The sequence below is a fragment of the Peromyscus leucopus genome, chromosome 2 (assembly GCF_004664715.2).
Source record: "Peromyscus leucopus breed LL Stock chromosome 2, UCI_PerLeu_2.1, whole genome shotgun sequence".
Classification (NCBI taxonomy): domain Eukaryota; kingdom Metazoa; phylum Chordata; class Mammalia; order Rodentia; family Cricetidae; genus Peromyscus; species Peromyscus leucopus.
Genome location: NC_051064.1, coordinates 122,724,229 through 122,738,559, shown reverse-complemented (window position 1 = coordinate 122,738,559; position 14,331 = coordinate 122,724,229). Strand labels below are relative to the sequence as shown.

The 14,331-nt window shown below is 45.1% G+C and overlaps 1 protein-coding gene across 4 annotated transcripts in view; it reads left to right on the top strand.

Moving 5' to 3' along the window:
• Smap2 (small ArfGAP2) overlaps nt 1-14,331 on the top strand; it is a 51,407-nt gene that overhangs the window by 19,881 nt on the left and 17,195 nt on the right. For 2 of the 4 annotated variants that reach the window (XM_037202908.1, XM_028886420.2), the window contains exons 2-4: nt 10,589-10,722; nt 12,805-12,890; nt 13,806-13,884. In XM_037202908.1, coding sequence (XP_037058803.1) covers nt 10,589-10,722; nt 12,805-12,890; nt 13,806-13,884 — 299 coding nt within the window. Of the gene's footprint in view, nt 1-10,588; nt 10,723-11,580; nt 11,721-12,804; nt 12,891-13,805; nt 13,885-14,331 lie in introns of those variants that run through there. The other 2 variants (XM_037202909.1, XM_037202907.1) reach the window with 2 other exon arrangements.

Here is a 14,331-nt window from a genome sequence, read left to right as displayed (position 1 = left end):
CCCTTTGCAGAGAAGCATGCCTCAGCCACCACTCTTGCAGCTTATTCATAAATGCGTCAAGCGGGGTCTTTGTGTAGAGGGCGCTCAGTTGGAAGCCTCCCCTTGGCTTCACCCCCCCATTCCAAACCCCTCTCTTCTCAGAAAGCCCGCCAAGTGGGGTCTCCCCCGGAGATGCTCAAGACCAAGCCTACAGAGTAGTCCGTAGTATACAAGCTCCGGTCCCTAGACCTGCCCTGTGAGTTCTCCTCCTCCTCCCCTGCCTCACTTCTGGGGGCTTGAGAGTCCCCCGGGGGTGCTTGGCTCATTAAACCTGGTGGTTTTTGATTCGGCTTGATCTGACTTATTGCGTTGGTGGAGAAAACTATTACGGGGGATCCAAAAATACTTGTCGGAGGGGATTAGCTAGAGTCTAACTATTGTGGGCTGGCCAGGGAACACGAAACATTATAGACATCTATTCCTCTGACATTCTATGTGGCATGTTTAAATTAACTTTGTGTCATTCCTCTATAAAAAGTAATTTTCACAAAAATATCCTACTAGGTCTTTATTATTTTTTTACTACTTTATATGATTTTTTTAAATGTATTTTTAAACGTGTATGAATATTTTGTTTGTCTGTCTGTATGTATGTAAGTGTACTGCATGCATACCTAATCCCCACAGAGCCAGAAAAGGGTGCCGGATCCCTCAGAACTGAACCCAGGTCCGCTGCAAGTGTTCTTAACCACTGAGCCATCTTTCCAGCCCTGTTGTCTGTGCTCCTCCCCCAAGGTTTTATTTATTTTGTGTATGCTTGTGTGTTCGTGTGTGTGTGTGTGTGTGTGTGCGTGCGCGCGCGCGCGCGTGCGTGCGTGTGTGTGTGTGTGTGTGTGTGTGTGTGTGTGTGTGTGAGAGAGAGAGAGAGAGAGAGAGAGAGAGAGAGAGAGAGAGAGAGAGAGAGAGAGGAGAGAGATTGAGAGGGTACAGGTACATGCACATGTATGGGTGTGTGCATGCCATGGCACATTCCTGGAAGTCAGAGGTCAACCTCAGGAGTTGGCCCTTGCCTTCCACCTTGTTTGAGGAAGAACATCTTTGTTCACCTTGCATGCCCCAGGCTAACTGGCCTGTGAGCTTCCAGAAATTCTTCCGTCTCCACTTCTCATCATGCTGTAGGAACAGTGGGATACAGATGTGCTCTACTGCACCCCACTTTACAGGTTCTGGGGATTTGAACTCACTTGCACAGCAAATACTGTACTCTGAGCCATTTCTCCAGCCCTGGCTTAGGTTTTTAAGAGTTACCTAAATAGAAAGTTTTGTTATCTAAAGGAACTGACAAAAACAAAACCCAACAGTGAACAACTGTGGATGAGTACCCAGAGAGGCTGTGGGAGTCGCATTAGAAAGAGAAAGGTTTCCTGGGAAGAGCAGCCAGGAGCATGGGCTTCACAAAAGGATGTCTCTAGTAGAGAGAGTGTCCTTCTGAAGGCTTCTGGGAGGGATCTTCAGCCAATCTGGAAAGGACAGGAAGTTTCACAAGCCTTTCCAAGTCCACAGCATCAGGGAGCCGCTAGATGATCCCAGTCCAGGTGTGCTCCTCCTCTGGTTCACTTTTTCTAAACCCAAATTTCCATCATCCACCTAGTAAGCTCCAAGGGCAGCAGGCAAACTTCACTTCCCAGCACAAATTCAGTCAAGGCCTTCTTTTCTTTTCTTCTCTTTTGGGGAGTGGGTTGGGGTAGGGGGAGTTGCTGTTTCAAGCTCACTATCCATTAGTACCCTTGAAAGTTCTTCATTCCTGTGACTCTTGTTTGTGTTCTGGATGCCAGTCTCCAGGAACTGAAGGGCTTTCGAGGCATTTTTGAGTGACTAGGTCTCTTAAAACGTTAGCCACTCTCCTGTCACTGCACAGAGTGAAAGGTTAGGGGTTCACTTCTCCTTGTCTGTTTTTGAGACAAGATCTATTAGTTCTGTCTGGCTTGGAACTTAGTAGGCAGACCAAGCTTGGCCTTGAACTTGTTATGATCTTCTTGCCTCTGTGTGCCACTGTGCATGGCTTTTGCTTTTATTCTTTCTAAATTTTACCATATTTGCTGGACATGGTGGCACTCAGAGATCCACTTACTTGCCTCTTCCTCCCAAGTGCTGAGATTAAAGACCTGCGCTACCACCACCCAGTTTAGTACTTTAATGTTTTGTTGGTGTTGCATTTTAGGATTTCTGTGTGTGTGTGTGTGTGTGTGTGTGTGCGCGCGCGCGCGCGCGCGCGCGCGCAGTACCTCAAGCATGCAAGGTAAGCACTCTACCAATGCTACCTCTCCCTTAAAATTTATTATTATTGCCGGGCAGTGGTGGTGCACACCTTTAATCCCAGCACTTAGGAGGCAAAGGCAAATGGATCTCTAAGTTTGAGGCCAGCCTGGTCTACAGAGTGAGTTCCAGTACAGCCAGGGCTACACAGAGAAACCTTGTCCCAAAAAACCAAAAAGAAAATATTACTATTATTTTTATTTTAAGACATTGTCAAACTAAAGCTACTCAGGTGGGCCTTGAATTTTTGATCTTCCCATCTCTGTGGCTGGGATTACAGGATTCCAAGTAGCAAGTATTATAGGACCACGCCACCAGGCCTAGCAGGTTAATGAATTTTTAGAAGCATTGTACTGTCTTTCAAAAGAGGAAGATTTTAGAGATAATCTAATCTAAGTAAGGAAATTGGCTTTGGAAGAATTGAGTTGACAAAAATCACATAACGGATTAGCATATCTTATCTTTAGGGATCAGGCAGATAACCTCAGGACTAGTTCAGAGCAAGTACTGGGCTTCCTAGGATTCATGGGGAATTGCTGGTGATACTTCCTGGCACTTGGGCTGTTAGATCGCCTGGGACTTGTGTTCTTTTCTGTAATCCTCCATGTGGATTAGTTTCCTTTCGTGACCCTCCCCTAGCTGGAGCTGAGGAAAGTCAAGGGAGCGTTACATTTTGTACGCAAGGCTACCAAGAAAGGGGAAGACTCCTCCTCCTCTGTGTGCCTAAGACCTCAGTGATTTCTTGATGTTTTAAGTTTTCGAGTTTTGAGAAAAGCCCTGTTGGCTGTTGAAATAGGCACAGATCTACAGTGATTATCATTTCATCAGTGAGTACTTGGCAATGTTCTGTTTCATTAACCTCCTTTTCCTGGTTCCCTGGTACAAGGTAAGGTTGCTTTGCCCCTCCACTGATGTCATAGCAATCCAGGTTCTGCATCTGTTCGCTTATTGATCACCTTGATTAAGTTGACTCAGCTGGCTGGTGTTTTGGTCGAATGTAAGAAGCGCTGCTCTCCTCTGCTAGGATCTCCTAGTCCACCTTTGTCTTGTGTGTTTCATGTCATCTAGGAGTGAAGAGCCCCCTGGGAGAGGGAAGAGGGCCAGACAGATGAATAGAACCCAGCCAGAGAGCAAGCCCCAGTCTGTGCCATCTAATGGTGGAAGCTGCTACCTTTTGAGATGGTCCCTAACTTGCTAGTCACTCCAGAGCCAGGTGATGACCTGAAGCAGTGGTTCTTAACCTTCCCAATGCTGCGACCCTTTAGTGCATCTCCTCATGTTGTGGGGGCCCCAACCATAAAATCACTTTTTGTTGCTACTTCGTAACTGTAATTTTGCTACTGTTCAACGCACAGATTGAGATCTGCTGACCTGAAGGGTCTCCTACATCCAGTGGGAAGCTGGGCTCCTTAAGGTCCAAGGTTCTTTGTACCTCTGACTTTTTTTTAATGATTTACAAATTATTTTTATTTTATGTGCGTTGTTTTGCCTGCATGGATGCATGTGTGAAAGCTGCCATGTGGGTGCTGGGAATTGAACCTGGGTACTCTGGTAGAACAGCCAATGCTCTGAATTGCTGAGCCATCTCTCGAGCCCCCTGTACCTCTGACTTTTGGGGTTTTTTTTTTTGTTTTGTTCGAGAAACAGGGTTTCTCTGTGTAGTCCTGGCTGTTCTGGAACTCGCTTTGTAGACCAGGCTGGCCTCAAACTCAGAGATCCAACTGTCTCTGCCTCCCCAGTGCTGGGATTAAAGGTGTGCCCACCACCGTACCCTGCTGTACCTCTGACTTTTTAACTCCTTAGTTTGGTACTCTTCTTCATCCCTTAAGTGGCCTGAGAAATGTGTCCGTTTTCTTTGTCCTAGACATTTAGGAAATTCAACTTCTACTCTCTTCTTGACTTTGTGGACGTGGATGTGTCCCTGTTGGACAGACAGAAACAACATTCCGTCTGTTGCCCAGAGGGAACAAGAGGCTTCTCTTGCAGATCATTCTGAGAGCAGAGCCTGATTGAGCAAGCCCTATTTTAGTCTCATGGTTCCTTAAACTGCTTGTATTTATAGAAGTTACTGCGTACTGTTACTTTGGTATAGGGAACTGGACAGATACCTCTTTGAATAAATAAAAACAGCCTGGTAAACAGCCTCTTGCAGCCCTACTTAGTTTCCCATATCAACCATTAATCAAGAAAATGTCCCATAGACTTATCGACAGACCAGCCTTCTTGGGGCTTTTTCTCTCCCTCTTCCCAGATATGTCTAGGTTTGTGTCAAGTTGACAAACTCCAACCAGGACATTGTCACATTTAAACCAGTTTTCAGTGCCACTTCCAGGCTCATGGAGTGAATTTGACTGTTTTAGTTTCATTAACAGTTACTATGTCTATAATTGATTATTTCACTTGGCATTTTCATTTCATTTGGCATGTACTTATCTTGCACACACAAACACACACACACACACACACACACACACACTGCACATACACATACACGCACACACAAGCCATGGCATACATGTGGAGATAGACAACAACTTGCAGAAGTTAGTTCTCTTCCATCAGGCGGGTTCCTCATCAGACTTAGCAACAAATGCCTCTGCTCGCTGAGCCATTTTACATCCTCATTTGGCATTTGTAAAGCCGTTAATGGTAATCAAGAAGCGTGAAGTTAATCTTGTCAGTCTGAATGGGTTGTGAGCTACCTAGGAGATGAGTAAAGCTTAGAGAGGGGAGATCTGCAGATGTGTATGTAGCACTGTCCCACAGTGGGTCCCGAGGGAATGGGACCTGTCCAGCCAGGCATTCCCTCTCTCTTTCCTCACCACCATGTAGGCAGTGAGCTCTGCTGTCCTCTTCTCACCATGATGGGCTACGACCTGAAGCTGTGAGCCCAAATAAGTCCTTCTTCCCTGAGCGGTTCCTCTCAGACAGTGTCATAGTGACTAAACGTAGGAAAGAACCTAAAAACCAGTCCCCACAGTGCTGGGAAGATAGCCCAGTGCCCGAGTGATGGCCTCGCATGCTCACAGGAGGCTCAGCTGCACGGCTCATCACAGAAAAAAATCCCCTGCGAGCAGTCCGCTGGAACTGTAGCAACAGAAGGGATGGGAAGTGTCTTTGCTCACCTGCTCACTGATTTTGCCACATAGGCTCATTCCCGAGAGCCGATGATCTAGCCTCTGCCCCTGGTTTCTGGATGCATTTGTTTTCACCTTGATTGTTAGAAAGTTCTTCCCAGAGCATCAGCCACTATCAACGCACAGGTGAAGGTCTACCTTTGATGCCTCATCAGCTAGCTCATCTCCCTCCTGTGAGTACTCAGCATGCTGGAAACAACCATGTCCCTCACTGAGCAAGGCAGAAAAAAGATAGGCCAAATAAATGGGAAAAAAAAAAAAAAAAGAATTTATAATCCCATTTCCCAGAAATAACTTTTAGTATTTAGTATGTACTTTAGACACCTTTCCTGGATAGCCATGTAGATTCATCTTTAAGCAATATTAGAATGGGTTCATGTATGCTGTTTTAATACTTAATTTTAAAAGTCAATATAACGATGGATAGTAGTGGCACATGTCTTTAATCCCAGCACTCAGGAGGCAGAGCCAGGCAGATCTCTGTGAGTTTGAGGCCAGCCTGGTCTACAGAGTGAGATCCAGGACAGGCACCAAAACTACACAGAGAAACCCTGTCTCGGAAAAACAAAAAACAAAACAAAAAAATTATTTTTCATTCTCTCTCTCTCTCTCTCTCTCTCTCTCTCTCTCTCTCTCTCTCTCTCTGTGTGTGTGTGTGTGTGTGTGTGTGTGTGTGTGTGTGTGTGTGTGTGTTCCCATCTGCACATGAAATTTACACCAGGTTACTTTACATCTATATGAAATGCCATGGAAGATCAGAAGTCTTATCGGTATAAACTTGTATTTTAGAGAGATTATTCTTCTGCTAGGAGTCTGAGGCCCAATTTGTTATTGGTCTGGTGGTGTAGCTTAGAGGTAGAGCACTTGTCTAACCTGTCTGAGGTGCTAGGTTCAATGCCCAGGACTGCAAAGGAAAGAGCATTTCCTTTGTATCCCAGACCTAGACCTAAGTAATCAGTAAGTAATACTGAGAGGAGGAGTGCTTGCCGGGAGATGAGATGGTCTAGGTAGAAATGGGGATTCTGGGGCAGAGGATGGAGTTGTGGGCTGCTTGCCTAGCAGTCCCAAAGGCCTGGCTGTGATGTGTACTGCCACACGACACCAGGTGCCACACGACACCAGGTGTGGTGGTGGACCTGGGATCCTAAACCACACAGTGAGTTTAAAACTGTTTTGGGTGACAAAGACATCTGTCTTTAAAAAACGGAGGACTAGAGAAATGACTTCGGGGTAAGAGCTCTTACTGCTTCTGCAGAGGCCCGGGTTTAGTGCCCAGCACCCATGTGGTGGATCACAACCATCTGTAACACCGGTTCCAGGGGATAGTAGAGTACCCTCTCTGGCCTCCAAAGGCACCAGGCACACATATCATATACTTAAATACATGTAGGCAAAACACTCATACACACAAAATGAAAATAATCTTTTTAAAAAAGAAATTGATAGATTCTGGAAGTTTCCGGGAACACTGAACAGGGCTTATGTAGAAGGTGATGAGATTCTCACTGCTCTCTCACTTGTTAACACTGCTGCACTGGTGGGCATGCAAGGCATGCTGCAGGAAGACTGCAGCAGTTTTCAGTGTGCAGATGCTGTCCAGAGTGGACTATAAGCTGGGCATGGCTTGCATGCTTTCCACTTCACATATGGAGACACCAGCCCAGAGTATCAGAACGCCTGCGGTTAGTGTAAGTCCAGAGTTTTCCAAACTAGGTGATCACCCAGATCTGCGTGTATTTTCCATTACAGAGTGACTCCATGTCAATTTTGAGTATTGTCTAGTCCACCCTGAGGTGTTCTTCAGCTCCTGTGAATTTGCTCAGTAGCTGTGACAGTGTTCTTATGCTCACGATCACTGTCTGTTTATATCACTTGTTACTTCTTTTGCTTTCAGAACTGTTGAGAGCATTACTTTGCATCACCTCTTTCCATGCTTAATTTCAGGATGATGTTTTTGTATTTTCTGCTTGCCGTGACCAATGCGTAGTGAGCAATTGTAGGGATGCCAGACAGAAGTAGGCTGGCCTCACAGTAGTAGTGTCAAATACCATGGAATCTGAGCACTCACCACGCAAGCAGGCAGCTTGGACCTTTGTGTATGAGTGGGGGCACGTGTCGGCATAAGGACAAGGATTGCAGCCAGTGGGGGGTGAGGGTGATATATTTTAGACTATTTTGTAGGAACTGAGGTTGTCTAAATTTTCATGTTTCTTGGAACACTGACACTGAGTCCATTTTACTGTAGTAGCTATTTTTGTGTATTTTATAATTTAGTGTATATCATAAAACACAATAAGTTTTATTCAAAAATAAAGGGGTGGGGGAAGCCAGGTGTGATTGTACATGCCTATAATCCTGATGCTGCAGAAGCCGAGGAGGAAGGATTGCTGTAAGTTTGAGGCCAGCTAGGGCTACGTGGTGGAATCTTGTCTCAAAAGAGAAAACAGCCTAACAGCCTGCAAACCCCTAGCATTCTGTAGTGTTGTACAGTGTTGGGGTACACATGTGAACCCATTGACTGGCCCTTCAGTGGAGATGAATGGGGAATGTGCTCCAGAACCCCCATTCTGTGCTGTGCTCTTATGTGCAGTTGTTATTTATTGTTCCTCTCTGGTCTAGGCAATTGGAGGTAGATGTTATACACATCTCATAGATGGGGAAACTAAGGCCTGGGAAGTATAAGTCTCTGAAGGTCATATATGTAATCACGGATGGAGTTGCATTCAAACCTAGTTTTTTTCTGGGTTCACAAATTATACTTTAATAACTACACCATTTCCTCACATTTTCAGCCATATAAGGTGTGGGGAGGGTGTTGACGCTTGAACCCAAAGTCTAGCATCCCAGGCAAGTGCTTTACAAACACTGAGCTCTGCTCCTGGCCCGTAAGTAACCTTTGTCTCTTCCCCGATTTCACGGTCCTTTCTGGATTTTGCAGTTGGTGACCAGTAAGTTTAGTTGCTGAGAAATAAAAGAGGGCCATAGTTGTGTGAGGTCATTGGTTCAGACTCAGCTTTGGGGAGGCTGGGTGAGGGAGAAAGAGACTGAGTGAGGTAGAGTGAGAAGTGTCACTATTTCACTGGAAATGGGGGAGGAAGAGAAGGCTGTCTTCTGGTTGCTTATTAAAAAGTAGTTGCCTGTGTTTCTGTTCTGAGGCCTTTGCAAGGGTGTAGACTCGGGCAGAAAGACTTTTAATCCAGGAGTGTCTGCAGAAATCCCACAGTGGTGCCAGTGTCTTAGGTGACTGGAAACTGCCCGCTCTCGACTTAGACCCAGGGAGCAGATGGCCTCATATTCCACAGCTAACTTCTTTCCAAAAATTGTTACATTTACTTATTTACTCTGTGTGTGTGTGTGTGTGTGTGTGTTTGTGTGTGTGTGTGTGTGTGTGTGTGTGTGTGTGTGTGTGTGAGGGTGCCACTGCATGTGTGTGGAGACCAGAGGGCAACTTGTGGGGGTGCATTCTCCTTCCACTGTAGAGAACCCGAGGTTCGCTAGAGTGGAACTCTAGAGAACTCTGTAGAGAACCTCGGTGACAAGTGTCTTCACCTGCTGACCTGTCTCACCTGCCCCATCTTACCTATCTTGATTTTGAGACTTAAGAACAAAGGAAAAATTCCAAAGAAACACAAAATATTGATAATTGGTCCGATTACAAATTTTAAAGATCATATGGGAGTTGTGAAAACTGTTCATAAAAACAGGAATTCGGCACTGTGAGAAACCTCGTTCATTTTGCATCTATATGACATCCCATTACCAGAAACAAGTATACGAGTCTTTGTGTGTCTGTTAGTTTATGGAAGACTGTGCAATCAGCTAGGGCCCTGGAGAGACTGACGATCTTTTAGAAGATTAACCTGAGCCTGTCAAGAGACTAGCAATAACCTTTCAAGCAGAGAGCACCCCCTGGTGGTGATTAGGAGGATGTGCGCCTCCTGTGCTTCTGTATTTTGCCATAATGAACTTTACCTGAATCAAAATTGTATCTTTCTGGTAATAATTATGGATTCAGGTTTCTAAGAGTTCCCACGGGATTCTAGCATTTGTTCATTAAATCTGCTGTGAAAATGCACAGGCTGGACAACTGTCTGTATCCTGGAGAACGGGCGTCATATTCCATTGGTGTCCCTTCAACGCTTCATCACAGCCTCTAATTTTGACGCTGTGCTTAAGTTACACCATCAGTTTGTGAGAATGACGGAGAAGGAGCTAAGTCAGATTTCTCAGTTATTCCTTGGCAGTTGTCTTATAGAAGTAAGTAGGTTTTCCACATAAAATTATGAGAAGGAGTTTGGGGATTTTCCAGAGATGTTATTAGGGTGAAGAGAACTGTCAGGGGATGGGAGATTCTGAAACAGCTTATTAAATTTGCATCTGAGGTTTCTCTTTTGTACCAATAAGCATCCAAGTAATTACATTATTTGGCAATTCTGAATCTAGATAATTGTGTAGTTAGGTAAAGTAGGGACATCAGCCCAGGGGAGAGGATCCTGTTAGGTTACTGTGGATGCATATTTCATAGGCCAGGGGAGCAGAGAGGATTGCAGCGCCTTCAGTTTCAGCATGAGCCTGCTGCCTGCAATGCGTGTATCCTTTTTCCTAGGAGAAAGCTGAATCCAAGCCCCCACCTTCACAGTATCAAGTACAAGCTAGAGAGAATGGGCCCTGGCCTTCCACCACTCTGTCTGGAGTGTTCCTCACACAAGTAGCAAAGTACAGTACCATGCATGTTAGCACTCCTCAGACACTGAAAACCTGTCCTGCGTCTGCACATTTCGTAGTTCCATGTAGATTAGATGTCTGGAATTGGCAAGTCATAGTCAGAAAATAGATCTGTGATTGTCAGGAACTGGGAGCTAAGGGTGGCTGGGCAGGGGGTGCAGAGTGCCTGCTAGTAGGTTTGGGGTTCGAGTGATTAAACTGTTCTGGAGTTAGAGTGGTGACCCCGCACAGCTCTGTGACATCCCGGGAACTGTTTAAGCTGAAAATCAAACGTTGATCCATAGGAATGAATAAAGTCAGTATAAAGGTAATTACAGTAAAATCTCTCTCATTTGGTTTTAGCAGAAATGTTGCTTGATAATCTAAATAGCACAGATGGCCTGGGACATTCTCATAATTTGTACTGGATTGTCCTGTCTTGGTCTTCACAGGGCCGCGATGGGCCTCCTGGAACATCGGGGTGTTTATCTGCATTCGGTGTGCTGGGATCCACAGGAATCTGGGGGTACATATATCCAGGGTGAAATCGGTGAACCTCGACCAGTGGACTCAAGAACAGATTCAGGTATGAGCACAGTGAATGGCCAGCTTCTCTTATCCCTGAGTAGGAATAGTTCCAGGTGAACTCTCAACTGGTTGTGAAGGTGAGCGAAATTTAGTTGTCAAACACATTTGTCAAATTCTAATTTTTATTTTATTTATATTTATTTGGGACAGGGTCTCACAGTGTAGCCCTGGGTGGCCTGGAACTCACAGAGATCTCCCTGTCTCTACCCTCTGGGTGCTGGAATTAAAAGCATATGCCACCACGCCCAGCAAATGGTTATTTTTGTTGTTGTTTTGAGACAGGCTGGCCTCTCACTCTTTCTGCACTTACCTCAGCCTCCCAAGCCTTACCTTGAGATTACAGGTGTGTCATCCTAGTCACAATGATTAATAATAAAATGATTACTCTTTGAAGACGTCTGTGATCCTCTGGGATTTCTGCATTAACAGATACAGCATTTGTAGTTTCAGATGTAGGCAGTCATTTAAACAAAGGAACAAACACACCTTCCAGGCTGAGGGTAGAGCTCAGTGAGGGAGTGTTTGCCTAGCCTGAAGGAAGTTTGCTGGCTTTGACCCCAGCACTAAGAACAGAACCCACAACCTTCCAAACTGTAGACTACTCATTTTTCTTCCTGGGTCTACAGATTGGGCCAGGGCCTCCTCACACATACTGGGCAGATACTCTGAGCTGTGCTTATATTGTTAAAATGCATGCATAAATCCTGCATGCTGTTAGCTTGGTGGGCTGGGGGTGACACATGAATTAATGCTGCCAGATGGCCTGAGACCTGCTCCTTGGTATAGCTTCAATGTTCTTTATTTTCTTCCTAGATTTAAACACTTTATTGAAATAATTTTTTTTCTTCTTGGGCAGGGGCATTAAGGGAGGAGGATCCAAAGAAAACCACTTGCTAAAAGTTAATGGTAGAAATCAGAGATTTTGTTTTCTTTGTGTCTGAAGAGGCTTTAGAAATGATCTCAGATTGTATTTCTAGGCCATTGTAGGTCTAAATGGTAAGTGACATTTTTTTCTAGTTTCATTTCTGTTCCTATGATAAAACACCTTGACCAAAAACAGCATAAAGGAGCAAAGAAGGGGTTTCTTTGGCGTATAACTCTAGGTTCCAAGCCACTGTTTTGGGTCTGTGAAGGCAGGAACTTGAGCAGCTGGTCACTCCCCACCAGCAGTCAGAGCAGAAAGACACAAATGCATGCTGCCTTTCATCTAGCTTTTGCCTCTCTCATACTGTTCAGGAACTTCTGCCTAGAGAATGGTACCGCCCAAAGTAGACTGGGCCTTCCTACATCAATAACAATCAAGACAGTCTTCCACGGACATGCCTGTAGGCCAATCAGAACTAGATAATTCCTCAATTGAGACCATTTTCCCAGGACATTCTAGATCGTATCAAGTTGATAGTTAAAACATAGCACAGGGGTCTATTTAAATGCTTAATAGGAAATATACATTTACTGATAATAGAAATAAATAAGTTAGCTAAAAATAAGTTTAGAAGGGCCGAGGATGTAGCTTAATGGTAGACTATTTACCTACCATGTACAAGGCCCTGAGTTCAATTCTTAGCACTGCCAAAAGAAACTTGTATTAACTTAGAATCATAGCACCCATTAGTGAGGGCCCTGTAGAAATTTGATGGATAGCTATATATAGCATGGGTTTTCAGATGAATTTTTACGGAATTATTTGTCCCTTATTAGACACACCGTTCACTTAAAAACAGCAACAAAAACTGTTGAGGGTCTGAGAGACTGAGAGCACTGGCTGCTCTTCCAGAGGACTCACACTGTTCATAACTCCAGTTCCAGGGGATCAGATGCCCTCCCTCTTCTGGCCTCCCCAGACACACACGTGGTGCACAGACATATATGCTAGAAAAATACCCATACACAGAAAGAAAACAGAAAACAATTAAAGCAACCACGTGTTGGGAAAACCAGACTCCACGAGTTTCAGTCCTGGATCTGCCACTTGCCATCTTTGAAGTTAGCTCTTCCTCCGCACGCACGGCGGGAGAACTGGGTGAGACAGACGATGCACTCTCTGGGCTGACCTGCTCTTCCTTCTCTTCCACTGCAGTGCATGCAAGAGATGGGGAATGGAAAGGCAAACCGACTCTACGAAGCCTACCTTCCTGAGACCTTCCGGCGGCCTCAGATAGACCCGTATCTTTTCTGGAGCAATAGCTGAATGCAGTTTTGATGTTTGGGGAGAGCCAGGGGACCTTCAAGGGCTGTGATAGGACTGGAGATCTCTGTGTGGATTAGTCAAAGACTTTGGCTTTTCTTTCTCCTTCAAGTGAGACAGAAAAGGCGCTTGTGTGCTGATGGGATGTCATGTAGTGTGACGAAGGGAAAGCTTGGTAATTAGAGCTGAGTGATTTCACTGTGAATTCTTCATAGAGTGACAGCTCCAGTAGTTTCTGAATCTCTGAAACTATTGTTTGATGAAAAGAATGGTTTACTGTGTTCTGTTGAACCTTGGCAATCACAAAACTGGCACTCATTTTTACAGCTTTTTTAAAATAGCTTGTAGAAAGTATTGACTGTTTTTGCCCAGCTTATCAATATTGTTCTTCCTCCATTCCCTCAGCAGGGCTGACAGACACAGATCAAGCCCATCTGAAGGTGGTGTTTTTCAAGGGGTACTTTGCAGACTACCTCTCTGGGTTTGACTTTGGTGGGTGCTGGTGGAGCCTGTTAGGAGAAAGAGACCCAGCCTCAGAATCTGGCAGCAGGGCCTAAGCTTGTTTGGGGGAGGCTTTTAGGTGCCTTTGAAGTCTGTTGATCAGGGACCTTAAAATTGATCCCTGACTGCCTTCCCCGCATCCTACAGCAGCCACAGATGCGCTGCCTTCAGTCAAGGTTGGTCCCCTCGCTCTTGTCAGTCTAAGGGGAGTCACTTGAAGGAGGGGTTTCAGGGTCTGGTCAGGGAAGGAAGCTGCATATAAGGAGCCGGGAATCCTGTGGGGAACCAGGCAGGAGAAAGGAGGAGAGTGTTGCCACGGGGGACAATTGCTCTCTCACATTCCCGCTGTTGGAGACACTCGCTTTTGATCAGTCCTTAATAAGCATTTGTAGAGCTGTTGAAGGATTTATTCGAGATAAATATGAGAAGAAGAAATATATGGACCGAAGTCTGGACATCAACGCCCTTAGGGTTGGTCGTAAATCTTTCATTTGGTTTCTACTAGTTGTTTACTTTTTAATCAGGCCAGGAAAGAATTTGAAAGACTTTCACTTAATAAACGAAATACCAGTGAAACAGCCAAATGGTCCCAAATGGTCAATTCATAAGTGTGAAAGTAGCCTGTCCCGACAGTGTACACTTTTAATCCCAGCTGAGTCAGGCAGGCTCTGTGAATTCGAGGACAGCCTGGTTTACATGGTGATTCCAGGACAGCCAGGGCTACACAGTCATACCCTGTCACAAATGAACAAACTAAGGCTACAATAAATAAACAAATAAATAAATGTAAAAGTGGGAGAAAGCCAGGTGCTGAGTCAAGGCCATGATGTGGACCGTGCTTATAGATTAACTTGTGGGCAGGTAGGACAGTTACCAGTGGATTCTCTGCCTTGATCTACACTGAGAAATGCTACTGGT